The 20,749-nt window shown below is 50.7% G+C and overlaps 10 protein-coding genes across 10 annotated transcripts; 6 read left to right on the plus strand and 4 right to left on the minus strand.

Moving 5' to 3' along the window:
• Nucleotides 1-279: 279 nt before the first annotated feature.
• On the plus strand, nucleotides 280-2,839 carry PENARI_c005G01537 (fungal specific transcription factor domain-containing protein; the record flags this gene model as incomplete). The annotated part of the gene is made up of 7 exons (XM_022629587.1): nucleotides 280-347; nucleotides 492-1,001; nucleotides 1,074-1,598; nucleotides 1,656-1,794; nucleotides 1,846-1,922; nucleotides 1,972-2,045; nucleotides 2,094-2,839. 7 exons carry the CDS (start codon nucleotides 280-282, stop codon nucleotides 2,837-2,839), a joined length of 2,139 nt encoding a protein of 712 aa, XP_022490203.1.
• A 547-nt stretch (nucleotides 2,840-3,386) lies between these two features.
• Nucleotides 3,387-3,740, plus strand: PENARI_c005G06521 (uncharacterized protein; the record flags this gene model as incomplete). Its single annotated transcript, XM_022629805.1, has 1 exon — nucleotides 3,387-3,740. One exon carries the CDS (start codon nucleotides 3,387-3,389, stop codon nucleotides 3,738-3,740), a length of 354 nt encoding a protein of 117 aa, XP_022490626.1.
• Nucleotides 3,741-4,072: 332 nt separating this feature from the next.
• Nucleotides 4,073-6,150, plus strand: PENARI_c005G02885 (3-oxoacid CoA-transferase; the record flags this gene model as incomplete). The annotated part of the gene is made up of 9 exons (XM_022629648.1): nucleotides 4,073-4,358; nucleotides 4,426-4,710; nucleotides 4,775-4,961; nucleotides 5,013-5,311; nucleotides 5,362-5,441; nucleotides 5,492-5,523; nucleotides 5,575-5,692; nucleotides 5,745-5,966; nucleotides 6,016-6,150. 9 exons carry the CDS (start codon nucleotides 4,073-4,075, stop codon nucleotides 6,148-6,150), a joined length of 1,644 nt encoding a protein of 547 aa, XP_022490172.1.
• Nucleotides 6,151-6,306: 156 nt separating this feature from the next.
• PENARI_c005G06776 (uncharacterized protein) lies at nucleotides 6,307-7,209 on the minus strand (the record flags this gene model as incomplete). Its single annotated transcript, XM_022629817.1, has 2 exons — nucleotides 6,307-6,996; nucleotides 7,051-7,209. The coding sequence occupies 2 exons, from the start codon at nucleotides 7,207-7,209 to the stop codon at nucleotides 6,307-6,309; spliced, it is 849 nt and encodes a 282-aa protein (XP_022490168.1).
• A 428-nt stretch (nucleotides 7,210-7,637) lies between these two features.
• Nucleotides 7,638-9,571, plus strand: PENARI_c005G04331 (uncharacterized protein; the record flags this gene model as incomplete). Its single annotated transcript, XM_022629705.1, has 10 exons — nucleotides 7,638-7,747; nucleotides 7,796-7,951; nucleotides 8,011-8,185; nucleotides 8,241-8,334; nucleotides 8,381-8,466; nucleotides 8,522-8,652; nucleotides 8,700-8,829; nucleotides 8,881-9,247; nucleotides 9,315-9,399; nucleotides 9,454-9,571. The coding sequence occupies 10 exons, from the start codon at nucleotides 7,638-7,640 to the stop codon at nucleotides 9,569-9,571; spliced, it is 1,452 nt and encodes a 483-aa protein (XP_022490458.1).
• A 161-nt stretch (nucleotides 9,572-9,732) lies between these two features.
• Nucleotides 9,733-12,825, minus strand: PENARI_c005G12195 (putative MFS transporter; the record flags this gene model as incomplete). Its single annotated transcript, XM_022630077.1, has 6 exons — nucleotides 9,733-10,753; nucleotides 10,878-11,096; nucleotides 11,316-11,701; nucleotides 11,753-11,894; nucleotides 11,941-12,402; nucleotides 12,455-12,825. 6 exons carry the CDS (start codon nucleotides 12,823-12,825, stop codon nucleotides 9,733-9,735), a joined length of 2,601 nt encoding a protein of 866 aa, XP_022490285.1.
• Nucleotides 12,826-13,178: 353 nt separating this feature from the next.
• PENARI_c005G05948 (cytochrome P450) lies at nucleotides 13,179-14,936 on the minus strand (the record flags this gene model as incomplete). The annotated part of the gene is made up of 3 exons (XM_022629771.1): nucleotides 13,179-13,867; nucleotides 13,919-14,755; nucleotides 14,804-14,936. 3 exons carry the CDS (start codon nucleotides 14,934-14,936, stop codon nucleotides 13,179-13,181), a joined length of 1,659 nt encoding a protein of 552 aa, XP_022490315.1.
• A 518-nt stretch (nucleotides 14,937-15,454) lies between these two features.
• On the plus strand, nucleotides 15,455-16,926 carry PENARI_c005G09739 (putative cytochrome b5 reductase; the record flags this gene model as incomplete). The annotated part of the gene is made up of 2 exons (XM_022629965.1): nucleotides 15,455-15,584; nucleotides 15,632-16,926. 2 exons carry the CDS (start codon nucleotides 15,455-15,457, stop codon nucleotides 16,924-16,926), a joined length of 1,425 nt encoding a protein of 474 aa, XP_022490279.1.
• A 605-nt stretch (nucleotides 16,927-17,531) lies between these two features.
• On the plus strand, nucleotides 17,532-19,235 carry PENARI_c005G00610 (uncharacterized protein; the record flags this gene model as incomplete). Its single annotated transcript, XM_022629548.1, has 1 exon — nucleotides 17,532-19,235. The coding sequence occupies one exon, from the start codon at nucleotides 17,532-17,534 to the stop codon at nucleotides 19,233-19,235; it is 1,704 nt and encodes a 567-aa protein (XP_022490471.1).
• Nucleotides 19,236-19,445: 210 nt separating this feature from the next.
• Nucleotides 19,446-20,208, minus strand: PENARI_c005G11641 (uncharacterized protein; the record flags this gene model as incomplete). Its single annotated transcript, XM_022630055.1, has 2 exons — nucleotides 19,446-19,451; nucleotides 19,513-20,208. The coding sequence occupies 2 exons, from the start codon at nucleotides 20,206-20,208 to the stop codon at nucleotides 19,446-19,448; spliced, it is 702 nt and encodes a 233-aa protein (XP_022490282.1).
• Nucleotides 20,209-20,749: the final 541 nt, after the last annotated feature.

Raw genomic sequence — 20,749 nt, forward strand, 5'->3', positions numbered from 1 at the left:
AAAAAAAGAAACGCTCACTCGTGGACGGTGTTTAGGAATAGCCGAACGCGGGGGTCGAACCCGCAGCCTTAAGATTAAGAGTCTTACGCTCTACCGATTGAGCTAGCCCGGCCGGGCTGTTGGAATGGTTTTCATTTGTGACTATATAAGCCAAAACTCCTGACCTATTCTCATCCACTTCCCGTCCCGAAGCCTCATGGTTCACCCGGACATCAGAATGGTCCCAATCAACAACGTAATGGAGCCGTCGGGCCAAACTCCCCATGCAAAACAAGCCGCATGTCTGAGCTGCCGGCGAAGCAAGATCCGCTGCAATCGCGCAGCGGGCGAAACTCGCTGCGAGAAATGTAAGCAGAGTGATGCGGAGTGCATCGTGCCAAGCCACCATCTAGGCAGACAGAAGGGAGTAAAGAAGTGAGTCAAGTTGAGATAGAATGAAACCAAACATTCCTGTCCTTGGCAGCGGGAGATCAGCGCTGACGCGTGTACAGCAAACGCAAGGGTCTGGAGAAGGCGATCCATCAGATCGAACAGGCCATCAAAAGACCCAGGATTGACTCCGGCGACGGCGATGCGCAAAGAGCCATCTCCGGTCTACAGGACCTCCTCATCCAAGTCCAGGCTCAATTAATGCAGAGTGATCAAGACGCTTTCTCCGAGGGTCCGGGGCCGGGTCATGATCCTGATTCCGACCCGCCTTCGCTGCGCGATACCAAGGTCGATGAGAGTCTCACATTGGATGATGCAGAAAATCCGCTGCAGCTGCTAGCGCGAGCTTCGGATCTGCAGCTTTCGCCGACGGGAGTGCGCCGGGCACCTAGGCCTTCGCTGCCATTGCCGGGCGCTCCGTTGGCCGTGTCGCAGGAGAATGCCATCCCTCAAGAGCCAAGTGCGAAGTCATTTTTCGTGCCGGCTAGGGCGAATCTGGATGTTGGGTCTGAGGTTGATCCCGTGGATTTGGGCTTGGTTACATTTGATGAGTCGGAATCTTTGTTCTCGTTGTGCGTATATATATCTCCGTCTCTGATTGAGTCGGTATGATATATGAAACGTGGTACTGACATTCGCATCAGCTTTTATCAAAACCTCGCTCACACGAGGTGGGGCCTCGATCCATTGATACATACGCCATCATTTGTGCGTTCTCAATCCGCGTTTCTGTTTACATCGATCATGGCTGGTGCGGCTCTATTCCTGCCATCCGCAGCTGCTTTATCTAAGAGATTATCTCGACATTGCAAGTCGCTTGCGCAGAGGGTAATTACACACCGCCATAGGTCTGTCGAGATTGTTCTGGCTTTCATGGTTAATGTTCCGTGGATGTCCCCTGGTGATAGTCTCGGAGATGACGATACCTGTTCCTATATTGCCATGGCTTTGACTGTTGCTTTGGATTTATCATTGAACAAGATTGTCTCGCCATCTGCGAGCTTTGATCAGGAACTTCTCGATCGTTTAGCTCGGGCGGATTGTATCGATCCAAAGAGGGCTTTGCACATGGACGGATTTGATGATGTTGATCCATCCTCTGAGTGGGGTCTGCGTCTGCTACGGCGACGTGAAAGAGCTTGGATTGCGTTGTTTGTTGTTGAGAGGGGGTAAGTTTGAGCTCTTTATCTTTGACATGTGGTATTATTGTACTGACTGTCTGGCAGGGTTTGTCTTGCTCGTGGACGAAGCTACACGGTTCCTCTGACTACGCTTATTGAAAATTGCGACCGCTGGCATCTGTCCAATATCGCAGATTTGCGTGATGGTCCTATGAACTCGATGGCAGTTCTTCGCAGAGATTTGGTAAACGTTATTATGCCCAAAAGTCGCCTATGGCTCTAATGGTAAATCTAGGACGGACTATTAAGGAAGGTCAAATCAAGCTGTGATAGTTATCGAATCGTTGATACCGGCTCAGAAGTCGCTCAATCGTACGAGTTACTACAATCGGTGGACGTTCTCCTGCTAACTGCGAGACAGGATTAAGAAAACCATCCAGACCTTCTACGAACGATGGTACGCAACATGGGCCTTAGCAATCGGCGAAGGTGACAGTAAGTATGGACTACCTCACCGAAAGAGCATTATCCTAACCCAGAAAGCACGCTCTCTTCCCCCCTACGTCGAGATTCTGGTGACGCATACCCAACTCTCAACCTACGGCGGCGTAATCAACCACCCAACAGCCCCCCTCGAAGTGAAACGCTTCTTCCGCGCTGCGGGCCTCTCATCCGCCCTAAACGTCCTCCGAGCCGCCATCCAAGGCGAATCCCGCCTAAAGTCAATGCCCAACAACACAGTCATTATGATATCCTTCGCAGCCTGCTCAGCACTGAGTCTAAGCGTAACGCCTGGCGACGGCAGATCAAGTCTCGCACCCAGCGTGCGAAACCTAATCGAAGAAACAGCCGGCGTTCTAGAAAGAGTCGGTGCAACACCTAGCCATCGGAATGGTTCGTCGGTGCTCTATGGCCGCTTTCTGCGCGAGTTGATCCGGAGAGCTCCTGCCTTCCCTCTCCCGCTATCCCATCCACAATCCCAATTCCAATCCAATTCTCAACGCGTCAATCCATCTGGCATGGATTTACCTGAACCAACTCTGCCCCATACATCTTCATGTCTCGATACCAACGGCCTCCCAATCCAAGTCACCCAACCCCCAACATCCCTTCCACCGGAGGATCTATGGTTCGAGCCAATGCACTTTTCAGCTATGTCGGATAACCAGATTGTCGATGCGGTTAATCGGGCTGGGACGGCGTTCGGGGCGTCTATTCCTGATGTTCCACTTGATGATATGCTAAGCTGGGATTGGCTCGATTTTGCCAGTGCAGATTTGGGTCTTTGATGAATGAAGATTGAGAGGTTGGTGTTACTGTATTGATACCCACAATTGTATTGTTTTTGTTTCTGGGTTGTGATACACAGTTTGTTTGAGAAGTAAGAGTAGCCTTGAGTCGTGACAGAAAAGTTTATCCAGCTTCAGTCAAATGTTCGCAGATCAAACCATTGCACAAAGAATCTCTAATCATCCATTTACCTCAATAGGAATGATAGTCAAGCATGTCCACTACGCCTAAATATAATTCACCACCCAAACCAAATATCCACAGACACTCGCAAGGCTCAGCAACCACGCAACGCTATCCCAGGTCCCCCAGCATGGGACCATCTTGGCTAACGTCATAGTAATCCGGCCCCCATCCAGCAAGACATACAAGCAGCACTTCTCCAAGAGAAAAAATAGAAACCTTCTGTAATAAAAACCTGAATATGAAATCATCTCTCATTCCGTGATAAAACTATATACCCAAGATACAACCAGCCATCCAGCCACTCACCCACATACCCACATTCAACCCTTCTAAAGCCACAAACCACAACCCGCAAGCAAAATGGTCCTAGATTGGAGCGCCCTCGCCCCTGGTCCATCCGGAACAGCCATGCTAGGCGAAAGTGGAATCGAAGGCGCCGCCCGACGTGGACGGGAGCGGTTGCGACGCGAGGAGGAGCAGCGGGCTATTGAGAATAAGGATAAGAGGAGAGGTGATGGTGCATTTTCTAGTGATGCGGGTTCAGATGTTACTTTGGTTCCAGGGGTACAATTGAACGGTCTCTCGTCGGAGTCTACATCTAATCGGCGGACTGATGAGGAGATCAGGGCCGAGGCCCAGCGAAGGACTGGCGAGACGAGATCTGGCGGTTTGAAGGGGAAATTGGGGAGGCTTAAGAAGACTTTGACTGGTTGATCGAAAGGTGTTGGGAGTTATGTTTTGATGTTTGATTCGAGTTAAGTGTCTTGCGTACTTCGGCGTCGAGTTTATGGTTGATACTAGATCTTTGGTATACTTCATACAATTCCAAAATCACACAAACACATACGAACATATCCAAATGCGCCACCTAATTAGAAAACCGTACATACGGGCAAAAAAAAGGACCCGAAAACAAGCGACGTCACTCGCCACGGTCGGCCCATCGGCGTCCAAAAGTAGCTCCGACAGCCGAAACCGTCAACAATTTAATAGCTCAAACAACTCCAATTCTGCTCAATTTTCCCCTCCAAAACACAAACACAAACATGGCAGCGCTTCGCATTTCAACAGCGACATTGTCGCGCAAAGCAATCACCGCCAGCCGGCCCCGACTCTACCTCGGAGTCCGCCCCGGCTTGCGCCCTCTGCAACCCACCTCCAGCTCCACAAGCATCAGCTCACGATACTCCACGACCGCTCCGTTACAATCACTCGCACCGAAGATCGAGCGTGGCGGGTCAAAGCTCTTCAAGGATGCCGATGCCGCGGTCGCAGATTTGAAGAGTGGTTCGACGATTCTTAGTTCTGGATTTGGGCTTTGCGGGGTTGCTGGTACGTATCGAGCAGACAGAGTAATGTAATATCGGGAATGGTGATGCTGATATACGGTTCTATATAGAAACATTGATCAATGCCATGCACCGTCGAGGCGCCGATCAATTGCACTCTCTAACAGCCGTATCGAACAACGCCGGTGCCGCGGGCAAGGGCGGTCTTTCGACTCTGTCGCAAAATGGCCAGTTGAATCGCTTGATCCTTTCTTACCTGGGAAACAATAAGACACTGGAAAAGAATTACCTGACGGGTAAGATTGCTATCGAGCTTTGTCCGCAGGGTACCCTGGCTGAGCGGCTTCGTGCTGGTGGTGCTGGTATTCCGGCGTTTTTCACCCCGACTGGTGTCCGTACGTAAACATCTTTTCTTTTGCTTCATTTAATGTGAGTGAGATTTATTAACATCAAATCTAGACACATTCATCCAAGAGGGCAAGATCCCCGTGCGCATGGACGAATCAGGCAAAGTCCTCGAATCGGGCAAGCCGCGCGAAACACGGGAATTTAATGGCAAGACTTATCTCATGGAGACTGCTTTGACGGGCGATGTAGCCATTCTTCGGGCTTGGAAGGCGGACGAGGCTGGTAACTGCGTGTTCAGGTGTGTTCGTCAATTTCTCTCAATTTATCCTAGCTCACACGCCTTCTCTAGATACACGACTAAAGCTTTTGGCCCGATCATGGCTAAGGCCGCAACTCTTACCATTGTCGAAGCCGAGAATATCGTCCCTGTTGGCTCTATCGACCCGAATGATGTCGATTTACCCGGAATATTTGTGGATCGCATTGTGCCTGCGACAGACGAGAAGCATATTGAGATTAAGAAGTTGCGTTCTGGCGAAGCCAGCACGACTGGGCCGGCAAGGGATGCGGCGCAGAAACAGAGAGAGATTATTGGTCGGAGGGCTGCTAAGGAGTTGAAGCCTGGTTTCTATGTTAACCTTGGTGTTGGTATGTATATGCAGCTTTGTGGAGGTAGCTCGTGGCTGACCTGGTTCTAGGTATTCCTACTTTGGCACCTTCTTTCCTGCCAAAGGATGTGAAGGTTTGGATTCAGTCGGAGAATGGCATTTTGGGAATGGTAAGTTGATCTGTGGTTTCGAGTTGGCTTTTCTAACTGGTTTGATTTAGGGCGATTATCCCACTGAGCAAGAAGTGGATGCGTAAGTTTTCCAGCTGTCTTTATCATGCCTCGTGGTCTAACATAACTACAGGGATATTATCAATGCCGGAAAAGAGACCGTCACTCTTGTCCCTGGCGCTTCCACTTTTGACAGCACCGAGTCCTTTGGCATGATCCGGGGAGGTCACGTTGACGTTTCTATTCTTGGGGTTCGTGCTCGCATGTAAAGGAAGGGAGAATGTTCGCTAATTGGTCCAATAGGCTCTCCAAGTGAGCGCTAACGGCGACTTGGCAAACTACATGATCCCCGGCAAGGTATTCAAGGGTATGGGCGGAGCCATGGACTTGATCTCCAACCCCGACCAGACCAAGATTGTTGTAGCCACCAGCCATGTTGCCAAGGATGGATCACCCAAGATTGTGCAGCAGTGCAGCTTGCCTCTGACCGGCGCTAATGTTGTTAGCACTATTATCACAGACTTAGTAAGTGGACCTGATTGATCATGAATAACAATGACTGACAATTGTATAGTGTGTGTTCCAGGTTGACCGAGCTAGTGGAAAGCTCACGCTGACGGAGCTCGCTCCTGGCGTTGAGGTGGAGGAGGTGCAGAGCAAGACGGATGCTAAGTTTGCGATTGCTGACACGCTTGAGATTATGGAATAGATGTTTACTGCATAAATTTGACGATTGGGCATTTACTTGCAGTCATTGTATATTGAACATCTACCATATAGACAACCAAATTCAGAACATATATACGGAACAACAGAATATATATAAACAGAGCTCAATTGTATGCAACCCATCATCTATTCAAATCTACAACTTCGCTCGCCCAGGAGCAAAATTCGAACCCTCCCCGTTACCAATAGCCCCAACAATAGCATCAACACTCTCCAAAATCCACAAATTACCCTCATCACTAGCCAACCACTTAGCCCCAGCCTCCCCCTCAACATCCCCAACCCAAGACCCATCCTCAAGCGCCTTCCTCAACCCAAAAACATGCGAAGTAACCTGCGGGCCAACCCCACTCTGCGCCCTCAAACAAGCAACAGCAACAATAGAAGTCAAAACTCGTCCAGCAGACGTCCCACCAGCCCTCTCACGCACCGGATCCGAAAGCAAAGCCCCATAATTCGCATGCAGGATATGCACCGGCAAATCAGGATGCGACTCGGACAGCTTGTCATACAACTTCGTCTCGAAGGGCCGGTAGATCGAATCCCAGAGTGCGTGGCCGCGTTGACTGATTCCCGTGATATTTTCGGGGGTCGGGCCGCGCGTTGGCGTGTGTGATAGTTGGGCGATGATTGTTTCCGGTAGGCTTGCGCGGAAGGAGCCTAGGCAGTTGATTGTTCGGGGGATGCCGTTAAAACTTATGCATTTCAGCCCGACTTCGCGCATCAGTTCGGCTGTTTCGAGGGATTGGGTTGGTGTTGTTGTGCTCGCTAGGTTGTACAGGGCTGTTAGGGATTCGGGGGAGTTCATTGTCATTGTCGCTGCGGTCTGGTGGGTATTAGACTACTGTGTCTTTTATTCCATGCTGTTTTATGTACTCACGGATAGTGCGACCCATGATGGCTGCGAGATCTGTTTCGCCTGCGCGGTCTGCTGGATCTTCTGGTAGACCGAGGTTATGTTGGCCGGGGCGGGGACGGTGGACGGTCGGGCGGCGGGGGCATTGATTAATGCCTTGAGGCTTGCTGAGAGTTTCGACATCTCTACTGATGAGCGTCTGGAGGAGGGATGTCTGGCCATTAAAAATGCGGACTGGAGACCAAATCTCGGGTCCGAGGTTTTGGAGAGGATCCCGGAGACCAGAAGTGGCCGCCGAGCGATACCGGCAGTCAACAGTAATAAAACAGTAACCGGAAAATAATTTTACGGTAATTTTACACGCGGCTCCCAGAATCCGGGGTTGTTTTGCGGGGAATAAAGGATGTCAGCTCTTTCTCGTTGGTTACGGACCCAGATTTGGTATCCGACTCGTTTGGCTTGAGCCTATTTGTGTGCTTTATTTCCTCCCCATTTTTCTCTCCTTTCTTCTCATTCTTTTAACCTCCAGTTTACGATTGACAGACCACCCAGAAAACCAAGACTCGACCTGCGTCGCCAAGCTTTGAATTACCCGCTCTATGGATACCAAAATGAAGGCGGAGGAGATCGAGGAGGCAAAGCCCGCCGCCCTCAACCAATATGGCGATCACGCACAACAGGAGAAATTAACGCGGAGGATACTACTGAAATTGGATACGCGGTTAGTCTTGCGCCCGTGAAACCGCGAAAAGAGGCTAATTGCTTCTAGAATTCTTCCTATGCTGGCCCTGCTTTTCCTATGCTCTTTTCTCGATCGGACGAATGTCGGTAATGCGAAGATTCTCGGCTTGGAGAAGGATCTCTCTATCACTGATCATCAGTATGACATCGGTTTGGCTGTATTCTATCTTACCTATATCTGCAGGTGCGTTTGTGCCAGCCACTGAAATTGAACACGGAAATAAAGAGCTAATGGGTATACAGCGAGTTGCCGAGTAACCTTGTGCTCAAGAAGGCATCGCCGAAACTTTGGTTGCCTTTTCTGACAATTGTTTGGGGTATCATCACTATGTGCCTTGGGTTTGTGCGGAATTTTGCTGGCTTCGTGGCTGTTCGCGCTTTGTTGGGTATTGCGGAAGGTGGTCTGCTTCCGGGCATGGTATGTTCTTGACAATAAATGTGAGAAGAAGTGGAGGCTAATTGGAAGAATGCAGGTTTTATACCTGTCTACTTTCTATAGACGAGGTGACCTCGCTCTGCGAATTGGGTTGTTCTATACGGCTGCTTCTCTGTCTGGTGCCTTTGGAGGTATGTATCTCTCCTACTAAGTGTCAATTTGATGCTAATTGATTAGGTCTCCTTGCCCGTGGATTAGCTGCAATTGGACCTCGCGGAGGTCTAGAAGGCTGGCGCTGGATTCTGATCATTGAAGGACTATTGGTACGTTCATATCACTGTCCAAAAATGGAGCATGTTCTTCTCTAACTGGCGACAGACCTTTGTCTGCGGAGTACTGAGCTTCTTCGTCCTCCCAAACTCCCTAGAGTCAGCAACCTTCCTGACTACCGAGGAAAAGGAATTCGGTCGGGAGAGACTGATGCTCGATAATCCCAGGACCATAGAAGGGTAAGCAGGCCACCATCTATCATTCACAATCCCGCTAACAACAGCAGAACCCTAGCCTCAGAAGCAGAATCCTTCAAATGGTCGGAAGTACGCCGTGGCGTCCTAGAACTCCAAGTATGGTTCTCTGCCACAGCCTACTTTGCCATTCTATCGGGGCTATACTCCTTCGGCCTATTCGTATGCACCCAACCCGTCCACCACACAAGAATCCCAACTAACATAATGCAGCTCCCAACAATAATCAAAAGCCTCGGCTTCGCCAAAGACGCCAACGAAGTCCAACTATGGTCTGTGATCCCCTACGCCGTGGCAGCGGTAGTCACCGTAATCGTGGCAATTATCTCCGATCGTCTGCGCCTCCGAGGCGTGATCATGCTATTCACCCTTCCGATTGCTATAATTGGCTACGCTGTCATTGCGAATATCGATTCTCCTCGCGTTCAATATGGAATGACTTTCCTCATGGCTACCGGGCAATATGCCAGTGTACCTTGCATCTTGGTGTGGCTGTCAAATAACTCGGCTGGGCATTATAAGCGGGCTACTACTTCGGCGTTGCAGTTGGCTATTGCTAATTGTGGGGGGTTCGTTGCAAGTAAGTTTCTCAATGTTCTATTTTCTCCATTCATTTACTTCCATAGTATTGACGGTTGGTGTTCTAGCTTTCAATTATCCATCTAAGGATGGCCCTCTCTTCCATCGTGGACACACGATTATTCTTGGTCTTCTGGTATTTGCGTGGTTCATGTGAGTACCTTCCATTCCATTTCACATTCGAGAACTGTCACTGATATTATATAGGATCCTGCTTAACGTTCTTTACTGCGCAAAAATCAACCGAGACAAGAAGAATGGCAAATACGACCAATACATTGGTTACAACGACGACCGCAACCCAGAATTTGTGATGATTCTTTGAAGTTATAGTGATGTGCATCTACGTATATGGAACAAATTACGAATCCAATGATTTTTGAAAATTGAATCGTAGAAATCATAAAATATCTTGTGGTTTCTCACACTTTTCGGTTTGATAACGAAACCACCATTCAAATAACACAAAACAAAACAACCCTACCATCACCAATAACTATCCCTCCACACCTGCCTAGTCACCCCCCTCAAATCATCCGTATTAATCACATCCACACCCTCATGCACAAACACATTCCAAACACGATCCCGGAGTCCAATCGGCCAACTCGGATTCCCCCAATACCGCACTTTCAACCCCAGTTCATGGGCAGCGTGCACTTGAGCCCGGAGAGTCTCGAGTTGGGTCTCTGATAATCGGCCGAGCTGGAGATGGCCTATTGCCTTGCGGAAGTCGACGGAGGCGTAGTAACTGTTATTTGGGTTGAATAGGGGACCCATGAACTGTCCGTTTGAGTCTTTTGAGACTTGATCTGTGATTGTCGTCGTGGTATCATTGACTGGGAATTGGGTGAGGTTATCCAGTGGTGCATCATAGAAGATATCACGATACGTTGTATTCCGCACAAGACTCGAAAAAGAAATATTCCCACTCGCAACGATTGTAACAGGGCGCATGACAACGCCACTCCCGTTGAAATAAGTCAGATACCCCCGATCCCGAAGGGGAGTAAGCGCATCAGAAAGAAGAGACCAGAGTAACTCGCCGTCGGATTTGAAATCGATGAGTAGGACGAGGGTTTGTTTGGGATCATTTGCGAATACGCCCACGATATCATCACCGTCACCGTCCCCAATCTCACCGCCGCTCCCAATCGCATCCCATTCCACCTTCTCCCGATTATGCAAATCAAGCATCTCAACCAAAGGCTCCAGATAAAGTCTCCCCAACGTCCCCCTCAACACAGTAAACCGTGAATGACCGACAAGGATCTGATCGCGCCATGGCCACACATCAGCCTCGACGCTGATACACCCGGCTGATAGAGCCGAGTGGAGGGGCACGTGGCGCCAGTAGTCGTTGTGAGAGTGGCAGCGGACTGGGATGACGCCGTGAGTGGACCATGTTGAGAAGGGGGATGGTTTGCGGGAGAAGTTTATTAGTTCTAGGTCTGGGAGGAGGGTTGGTAGGTGGGATGTTGCTACTCTGAGGAGGTTTAGGAGGCCGCTGTAGATGCGGTTAGTTTTTGTATGCACCTTGTTGTAAAGGAGGGAGGATGGGGGCAGGTAAGATGAGGATGGGAAGGGTGCGTACAAGGTCAGAATGAAGATCCATAACGGTCGTTGAACACATCTGCAGAAGATTGCCCGCGCGGATCGGGGATGCGCTATGCAAAGCGGATGCGAGCATTTCCAAATCGAGGACATCGAAAAACGCGTTGACTTCATTCTTATGGTGTGTTCTGGTATGCCATTGTTGGACATGACTAGGATGGGCGTTAGGGTTGAGTTGGCCATCGCAGGTGCCAAGACGATGTAGGAAGGCTTGGCTGCGGGTGGGAAGAGTGAGACTATATGAACACACTCCAGCGTATATGTATGTACGTACGTGCTGTCTAAGGAGAACGTCAAAACGTGTCTGCCTAGTGGGATGATGGGTGGCACAGGATGCATGTCTAGTTACTGTTCCATTCTATGTACTCGCCGGGACTTTTGCTTTTAAGGGCGGAGAGAGGCACCTCGCTTATAATACTCGAGATTCATACTTACACTTATAATCGTACACTCACGCTTCATTTTCTTCGTCGGCTTCTTGCGCAGCCCGCTTGCGAGGTGTTTCCATGCCGGCGAAACTGGCCAATATGCCCAGGTCGTAGACGACCTTCAAGCATCCGGCGATCATGAAGGAGACACCGAAGAAGCCATTGCGTGCCAAGATACCTGTTAGCAGGGGCCCCATGGTTTGACTGGTTGTCTTGACAACGTTGACGGCTCCCATGATGGCTGTGCGCTTGTCTGCCGGTAGGACTGCCGCTAGGAATGCGGAGCGGGGCGCTACGTCCATGCTCTGGGAGCTAGCTCGTAGGACGAGGAGGGTTAGGGCCAATGGGAGGCTGGATGGGACGGATACCAGGGCCAGGCAGACGGCTGAGGGGAGGTGAGTGAAGGCCATGGTCTGTAATAGTTAGCAATTGATCCGCGAAGACTGCTAGTATGGATAGCTCACCTTGACATTTCCAATGCGCTTGGCGAGAGATGATGCGACCAGCATGGAGGCTGCGGAGATGATGTTCGTGATGAAGAAGATCGTTCCGAGTTCACCCTCGGGGAGGGAGAACTTGCGCTTGAAGAAGTATGTCATCCAGGATCTGCAGGGGTCAGCTTGTGTCAATGAATCGCAATCGGAATACTCACAGAGAAGCCAGTCCAGAGGCGAACGCGTCCAGACCGAACAAGATGAACAGTCGAATAACCAGCGACCACAGATCCTTTTCAATAGATGCAAACAAGCCCTTCTTCTTGGGTGCCTCCTGTTCCTGTTCTGGGTTTGGATCCAGCAGTGCACGAGTTTCACCATTCTCCGGAGCCTCCTCCTTCTGAAGCTCAACCTTGCCACTCAAACCCAGAGTAAGAATCAACTTGACGATACCAACACCGGCATAGACGAAGAAGATAATCCGACACGAAGGAATGAACTCCCACCCGTGAATAGACTCCAAAGAATTGATAATCCAGCCACAGACCAGCATACCCAACGCCGATCCCGCAGTCCCAATAAGCGAATACCAAGCAAAAACATCACTAAGCAACTCATGAGGCGTAAGATGCGCCAAGGTCGATTCCTCCACAGCGCGGAAGGGACCAATTTCATTCCCACTGCCGAGAATTAGTACCCCACCATCAATCACAAAAGAACCCAACCACTCACCTCGGACTAATAACACCAAAAACCGCCGCAGCCAAAAGAGCCCAATAATTCCCAAAAAATCCAAAAACCAGCCCACTCCCAGCCATCAACGCCGATCCAAGCGACAACACCGCCTTGCGGCCCATTGCATCTGCAAATAGTGTGAGGAAGAAGCTAATCACCACATCGCCGACCAGTGTCAACGTCATAAATAATCCAATGCGATCATCCGAGATGCCAATGGCGGATAGGTATGACGCGAGGATGAGTGTTGAGCCGCCGTATGCGAATAGTCGGACGAAACGTTGAGCGCAGAGGAGTTTGACATCCAATGTGGAGTGCCACATTGTTAGGAGGCCTACCTCGTTTAATGCGTTGGTTAGGTATGGCATTTTGGTAGTGAGGTGCGAAGGTGGGGGAAGACGTGGAAGAGAAGGACAAGGGAGAACTGAGCGGGAGATTCAACGTGAAGGGGTTAACTCCGAGAAAGCTCGGGTTCTTGCCGCCCTCGGGGTTAACCTAAGCTTTTCGGCTGCCTAAACACGCGATGGATAGCCTATAAGGCTGAAGAGGGTCTTATCTCTGTTTCTTGATTGGTTTGGTGTTATTAGAATATTATGACGTGCAAAAATATCTGCTCGGAGATCGGCATGGCTTCATGCCGACCATATACAGAACACACAATTGCAATGGAAGCATCATTCAACCGATTATATACAAAGACAGAACCTTATTCCTCACATCTCTAATTCTCCGTCTTAACGGGCCACTTCACCCTCCGCTCAGCGCGGACATACAAATTCGTCGGCCGAATCAACTGGAACATAGGATCATACTCCACCGGCCCATCATTCTCCCTCGTAAAGCGATACCTAAACAATAACTTAGGCAAGAAGACCTTAACCTCCTGCAGGGCAAAGTTAAAGCCAATGCACATGCGCGGTCCCGCAGCAAAAGGCACATAAGCACCCTTATGTCTATTCTTGACATCATCCGTATCCCAGCGATCAGGATCGAAGCGCGCTGGATTATTCCACACGGCTGGGTTGTTGTGGATGTGGTGCAGGGCCGGGATGACGATTGAGTCTTGGGGCAGCTTGTAGCCACCTGGGAGGATCATGTCGACTCGTGCCGTGCGCGCGGGTTGGTAGGAGGGGTTGTGGCGGCGTTGGGTTTCTTTGATGAATTTGTCCAGGAAGGTGAGGCGGTCTGTTAGGTCCGCTGTCATCAATGTATTTTCGTCGATGTCGTTGTCGATTAGTTCTTGGAGCAGGCGTTCTTGCATTCCTTCGTAATTGACTAGGGAGTAGAGGAGCCAGGAGAGGAGGGAGCTGGTTGTTGTGAAGCCGGCACCGGTGGCTACGACTAGGGCTTCCATGAGGCTGGTTTTGGGGAGTTTTTCGCCTTTGTTGTCTGTGGCGCGGATGATGTAGTCTGTGATATGTTAGTGCTTGTTCTTCTGCCCTTCTTCTCTTGGTCACTCACCAATCATGTTATTCGCCTTTAACGCAGCATCTTGCAACGGCAAATCCTCGACACCACCCCGGGAAGCATTGGCAATAGACTCATTGACCATCTCAATGATACGCCCACGCGCATCCCTCAACCGCTTAGGGTCCCCAAACGGCATCTTAGCATACCAATCGCCACGAGCCGTAACCTTCTTATTAAGCTCCAGCGATTCTGCAATACGGTAAACAAGCTCATGGGGTGGCGCATCAACAGCAGTGAACTGCTTAAAGTCCATACCCAGCATCAACTTGCCGACAGCTTGGGAACCCAGCTTAAGCATATACTGGTAGACATTCCACGCCTCACCACGCTCATCAAGCTCATCGAAAACACTAAACGCATCCTCGACCGTCTCCTGCATGGTTGGCGCATAGTGTCGCACAGCCTTGGGTCCCAGTGCGGGAGGCAAAAACTTGTGTGCTGCGCGCCATTCGGGTGTATCGGTGTCACCGAGGAAAACACCGGCTTGCTGGTTCTTGATTGGGTGAAGGGGGTGGCCTTCTTGGATTTTCTTGGTGAAGAAGTCTGACTCGGCGAAGACGATTGAGGAGAGCTCCGGATCGTTGGTCTGGTAGACTGTTCGGCCCATGTTTGTTGTGCGGATTATCGGGCCGTATTGGTCGAAGAGGCGTTGGTGGTTGCCCAGGTGGTCCGGGTAGATTTCGAAGAAATTGCCTACGAAAGGGAGGCCTTTGGGTCCCGGGATTTCTCGGACTGCTTTGCCATCTATTGAGATTGCGATTGGGGTTTCGCTGGTGAGGATCTCTGTTGGGGTTGTGAGGGCCGCATCTTCGGTTTGGAAGCCGATGCCTGGGTTTGTTAGAATGGTTTGATGGGAGATGGGAGATGGTCATTTACCATTTGGCTCGACAATTGCGAATTGACCGGCGATAAGGAGTTGAAGGCCTTCGATGTCAATATTTGACTCGATATCAACGCCTCGGGCTGAGGTGATAGCCTCGCCCAGCAAGTAGAACTGTTTCGCAGGCATTGTAGGGATGGAAATAGTGCGAATGCAAATTTGTTATCATCCAGGGCCCGCTAATATTTATAGGAATCATGCAACATGGAAAATATCATTTGAAATTACATAACTCCACCGAGTCCAATGTACCAAATCGCATTGGTAATTCATAATGTACAGTGAAGTATGTAGTTAGGGGGGCGTATCTCCAAACAGCCTCGGCACTTTCGATGTTTTAGACTTGGGATCCACCGCAAACCCCCTTATTGGCCAAAAGTCGGTAATCGGGATCCCGTCTCTTGTTTTCTCGTCGGATTTGCTTCGAGTTTGTGCAATGACCGGCGAAAATATGGTTTCGGGCTCACCGTGGCTTCGGAACCAAGATGCCGTTGAACGGCTCGGCCCCACCGAGGTGTTTCTTGACAGGAACCGAGGTTGATATCTCACTTTTATGCACATATCGGAGTGGATGCTGGTTAATTTCCTGGTCTTGATTTGCTTTTAAGGTCTTCACTCCTTTTTATTTTCGTGTCATATCCCTCAAAATGTCTGTCCCAGAAACTAAAGAGCTCAAGGCTGAATGGAAGGCAGATGTTGTGCTTCCAGAGTATACATTGAAAGATGTTGCTGCGCATAACACAAAGGGTGATACCTGGATGGTCATCCACGGGCAAGGTATGTATGTTTGACAGATCTGGAAGGCACTCACTGACATGTCACAGTCTTTGATCTCACTGAATATCTGCAAGATCACCCCGGAGGTGCAGAGGTCCTCGTCGAGGTAGCCGGTACAGATGCCACCGCCGACTACGAAGATGTCGGACACTCTGAGGATGCCCGCGAAATCATGCAGCCCTTCCTGGTCGGCACGTTGAAAGATGCCCAGCAGTTTGTGCGACCCAAGGCAGTGCGCGTGGTCTCGCAAAAGACACAAGAGGCAGACTCCTCTTCAACGAGTGCCATGCCAGCCATCGCCGCTCTGGGTGGTCTGATCCCAATCTTTTACGTCCTCAACCGCACGAACTACCTCACCAACAGCCTGGGTGCCATCTCCCAACTCATCCCACACCAACTAAAGACCCTCCGCCTCCCTCATGGCGGCTTCATCAACGGCTTCCTAGCCGCTAGCGTCATCTCCACAGCAGTGGGAATAGTAGTCGCCCGACAAGCCAACCGCTTCACCAAAATCGACTCAGGCTTCATGCGTTACCCACCACATATGAAAGCCAAGAAAGTAATCCGCGTCGATCCCCATCTAACCCGCGGAGTCCTCGAACCGCAAACCTACCAACGTCTCCCGCTAGTCGAAAAGACTGAACTAGCAACCAACGTCTACCGCTTTGTCTTCGCCCTCCCAACCCAGACAAGTGTCCTTGGCCTCCCGATCGGCCAACACGTCGCCATCCGCGCCAACATCAACGGCACAACCGTAACGCGCTCCTACACCCCAACCTCCAACAACACAGACCGCGGCCGCATCGAACTAGTAGTAAAATGCTACCCGGACGGCCAACTCAGCGGCCAATACCTCGCCCACCTCGAGCTCGGCGATGAAGTCGAGTTCCGCGGTCCTAAGGGCTCAATGCGCTACTCCAAGGGCCTCTGCAAGAAAATCGGCATGGTAGCCGGTGGCACTGGCATCACGCCTATGTACCAGCTGATCCGGGCGATCTGTGAAAACGACACGGATACCACGGAGGTCAGTCTGATCTATGCGAACCGCAGTGAGGCAGACATCCTATTGCGTGCTGAGCTGGAGCGCTTTGCTCGTCTTTACCCGAAGAACTTCAAGCTTTGGTATTTGGTGGATACGGCGCCTGAGGGGTGGGCTTATGGTTCTGGGTATGTGGATCAAGAGGTGCTGAAGGCGCGGCTTCCTGGGTCTGCGGAGGATACGAAAATTATGTTGTGTGGGCCCCCAGGCATGGTTAATGCGACTAAGAAAAATTTGGTTGCGATGGGTTTTGCGAAGCCAGGGGTTGTTGCTAAGATGAGCGATCAGATCTTTTGTTTCTAGTTCTAGTTCTAGACTCTTCCCTGATATGGTAATTGCCGAGGTTCAAATTAAGGTGCATTTAAGTTTTTTGTTGGGATTTTCGATCCGGCCAATTGGAATTGATCTGAATATCAGTACGGCCCCGTCGCCTAAACGCGTTGGGGTCCAAGCTAGAGAAAAGTCTGCCGTCTCGGGGGCCGATCCAGAGCGTCAGAGACGGGTTTTTCCGAAGTTATGAATGGTGGACCTTGTTAAGTCAAGGATTAAGCCGAGGTATCTTGGACGTTGAGTCTCCAGAAATACTTGACGATATCCTGAATCGAGAGTCGAAGTGAACTTGAAAGAAGAGAAGCATCTCTGCGGCTAAATATAGTGGATCCATTGTAGCCAATCATTCGATGCTGACCAAGCTCCTCCCAGTCGAAAATGCTTGGCGGCAAATCTCTAACAAGGACAAACTGTTGATGCGAGTCAACTTACAACTTACAATCCTCACAAAATAGATGAAATCTGGAGTTTTTGCTTAATTTCTCACAGTCATTTTCTAAAATTTGTATTTCATCGCTGAATCGCCATTCATTTAAATTTTCATCTCACCAGGTCCCTTGAAACACCCAGCCTCGACCATGTCAGGCCCTGGAATCAATGATGACGCTGTGCCATACACAAGCATGGCCGGGAAGCTAGACCCAAAACTCCTCCAAGCCCTCAAGGTGATGGAATTCGAGTTCATGACCCCAGTCCAACACCGTGTTTTGACTGAGCTCCCAACCTGGCGCAGTGACTGCCTCGTCCAGGCCAAGACCGGCACTGGCAAGACCCTGGCTTTCCTACTCCCTGCCCTGCACTGTCTCCTCCAAGGCCAGGCAACCCCACCAAAGGGCCAGGTAGCCATCCTGATTATCACCCCGACGCGAGAACTCGCCCAGCAAATTGCCAAGTCATGTGATCAGCTAACATCGCAACTCAGCACTCCTGTCAGATGTGATATCGCCGTTGGTGGAACGAACAGGGCGCCTGCCTTTTCTCGATTCATGAAGCAGACTCCTTCTGTTCTTGTGGCCACTCCTGGACGCCTGAAGGATTATCTTTCCGATGAGGACTCGGCGGAGAAGCTGTCTAACATCCAAACTCTCGTTCTGGATGAAGCCGATACCATGCTTGAGAGTGGATTTATCCATGACGTGAAGCAGATTCTCAGACTTATTCCCCCTAAGAGTGCTGGCTGGCAGGGAATGTGTTTCTCGGCTACCGTCCCACCGAAGGTCAAGGATGTGGTCAGCGTGGTCTTGAAGCCAGGCTATACCAGTCTTTCCACCATTGAAAAGAATGAAGCACCAACACACGAGAGAGTGCCCCAGTACCATGTGCTGATGCCATCCGTGTCGCAAACCTTCACCACCCTTGCCTCGCTTCTCAGCCTTGAAATCAAGACCAGCTCCAAAATCATTGTCTTCGGTGTCACCGCCAACATGGTTGCTCTCTTCGCAGCTGTCTTCTCTCAGGGTTTGACTCCCCTGAAGGTGTTCGAGATCCACTCCAGGCTCAACCAGCGCGCACGCACAAGGACCACAGACGAATTTAAGGAAGCCGAAGCTGGAATCCTCTTCGCCTCAGATGTCATCGGTCGCGGTATGGATTTCCCCAACGTCGACTTAGTCATCCAAGTCGGTCTACCCTCCAACGGCGAGCAATACGTCCACCGAGTCGGCCGTACCGCACGTGCCGGAAATGACGGCCGCGCCATCATCCTCCTCACCCAAGGCGAGTCTTTCTTCATGAACAACAACCGCCACCTGCCCATCAAGCCTCACCCCGCTACCGAAGCCATCAATGCAGGCGCAAACTCATGCGTCGACTCCGTCACCCAAGCCATGTACAACATCGACGAAGAGACCAAGCAACGCGCTTACTCATCATTCATCGGTTTCTTCGCTGGATCAGGTCTGATGAGACAGCTCCGTCTTGACAAGCCCGGTCTTGTCCAACTCGCAAATGAAATGGCCATGAAGGCTATGGCTTGCCCCGAGCCTCCCCCAATGGACAAGAAGGTCGTTGGCAAGATGGGATTGAAGGGCGTGCCCGGTTTCAACTATGCGAGTGCTAGTGATCTGGCAGCTAAGCGCGGTGGTGGTCAGCGCGGTCGTTCCCGTTCTAAGAGTAACACCCGCGAGCCCAAGACTAAGAACCGTGATGCTTTAAGCCCCGGTGCTGGTCAGGGTGATCGCAGAGGTGGTATCGAGAAGAGACGTGGAGGAGGTGGTGGTGGCGGTAGAGGACGGGGTGGACGGGGTGGAGGTCGTGGACGCGGAAAGCCAAGAGCGGATTAAGTGTTTTGCACCGGGAGTCATGCCATTTCCCCTATTATGCCCTAGAAAAGTATCTACATAGAACATGCACTGTCCAGATTAGACAAACCAAAACCAAACAGCCTAGAGATATGCTAATGAAATCCAATCCAATCAATACCCGTCTTGTCAGCCCAGAACTCCCATCTATATATACTCAATCGCAACCCAATTCAATTCCAACTCCAAATATCACCCCTTCGCCCCATTCTCACCAGTATTAACCAACCACCTCACCCACCTCCCTAGGCCGACTAACAAACGCAATCGGCGTACCCGTCTTGCCCCTCTTAATCCGAACATGAGCCCCAGCCCCGAGATCCATAGTATACCGCTCAATCGACGAAAACGTCCCCTTCGCCTCCTCCGAATCAGGATAAAGCTTCACCTTCGCCTTCACAGGCGTCCGCACATACGGATGAAGATGTAAATGCGGAGGCGGCGTCGATCCAGGCGCTATCCGCACTGTTTTCTTTTGCTTTGTTGGTGGTGGCTCTGCCGGTTCTGCTACTGGGGCTGGTTTTGGCTCTACTGGTGCGGGCTCAGGCGATGCTGGATCTGGTGAGTCTTTGGAGATATTGGAGGATCGTCGGCTTCGACGGTGTGCTTCTGCTGCCTTGGGCGAACGTCGGTAGCAGCAGTATAGTAGTAGCAGTAGGAATGCTGCGCCGACTATTGAGCCTGCTATTGCGCCTTTGAGGGGGCCTGATATGCCGCTTTCTTTGCTGCTGCTGCTACTGCTTTTGCTGGTGGCACTGGTGTCGCTGTCCGTATCGTCGGTGAATGCATAGCTTGCGGGAGGAGTAAATGTTATTGAGTTACCGCTACTGCTAACAGCGAGTTCGCGGATATGAACTTCTGTCGTGCGGGGACCAGACGATCCCGGTATCAAAGCTGAAGATGTGGAATCTGGGCGCGGGATTGTCTGGGTGAACTGGTGTATCACAGGCGCCATCGCCCTACCTGCGATTCAGACAGAATTGACATCTTCCCCGAATTTTCGGTTCTCCGAAGAAGAAAGAAGAGGAGGGAGGAGGGTTAATTCTAGGTCGATGTGGCAGGTACATATAAGCGGGGGTTCGGTTTGGACTATGGGCATTGTGCCGATTAGTGCATAATGTACTCCATACATGCAAGATAGTTGAATGTCGGGGTTCGCTTTTGTTGTTAGTTCGCGTCATTTGCCCTGCTGCTAGGGGTCCATAGCGGGTTTGTTGCATGGGTGTGGGTTGGTCGTGGTCAATCAACTTTGGGGATTTTTGGGGTTTCTGAGTTGTTCATGCAGCTTATTCTGCATGCTCGTGCATATCACGGTGTTCTATTAGTTTGGTTTGGGCCAATTGGTTGGTACTTGGGGCTTTGGCGACCATAGGCTTTGCTCATGTATAGCTTGGGTTGCAGCGACTTCTGCCCAACAACTGGTATCATTTAGAACTTCGGGGTCACTCGGTTTCTTTGGTCGTGATTCCGAGCTCAGCGTGATGTTATTTGAGGTT

This window comes from Penicillium arizonense (assembly GCF_001773325.1).
Source record: "Penicillium arizonense strain CBS 141311 chromosome Unknown PENARI_contig005, whole genome shotgun sequence".
Classification (NCBI taxonomy): Eukaryota; Fungi; Ascomycota; class Eurotiomycetes; order Eurotiales; family Aspergillaceae; genus Penicillium; species Penicillium arizonense.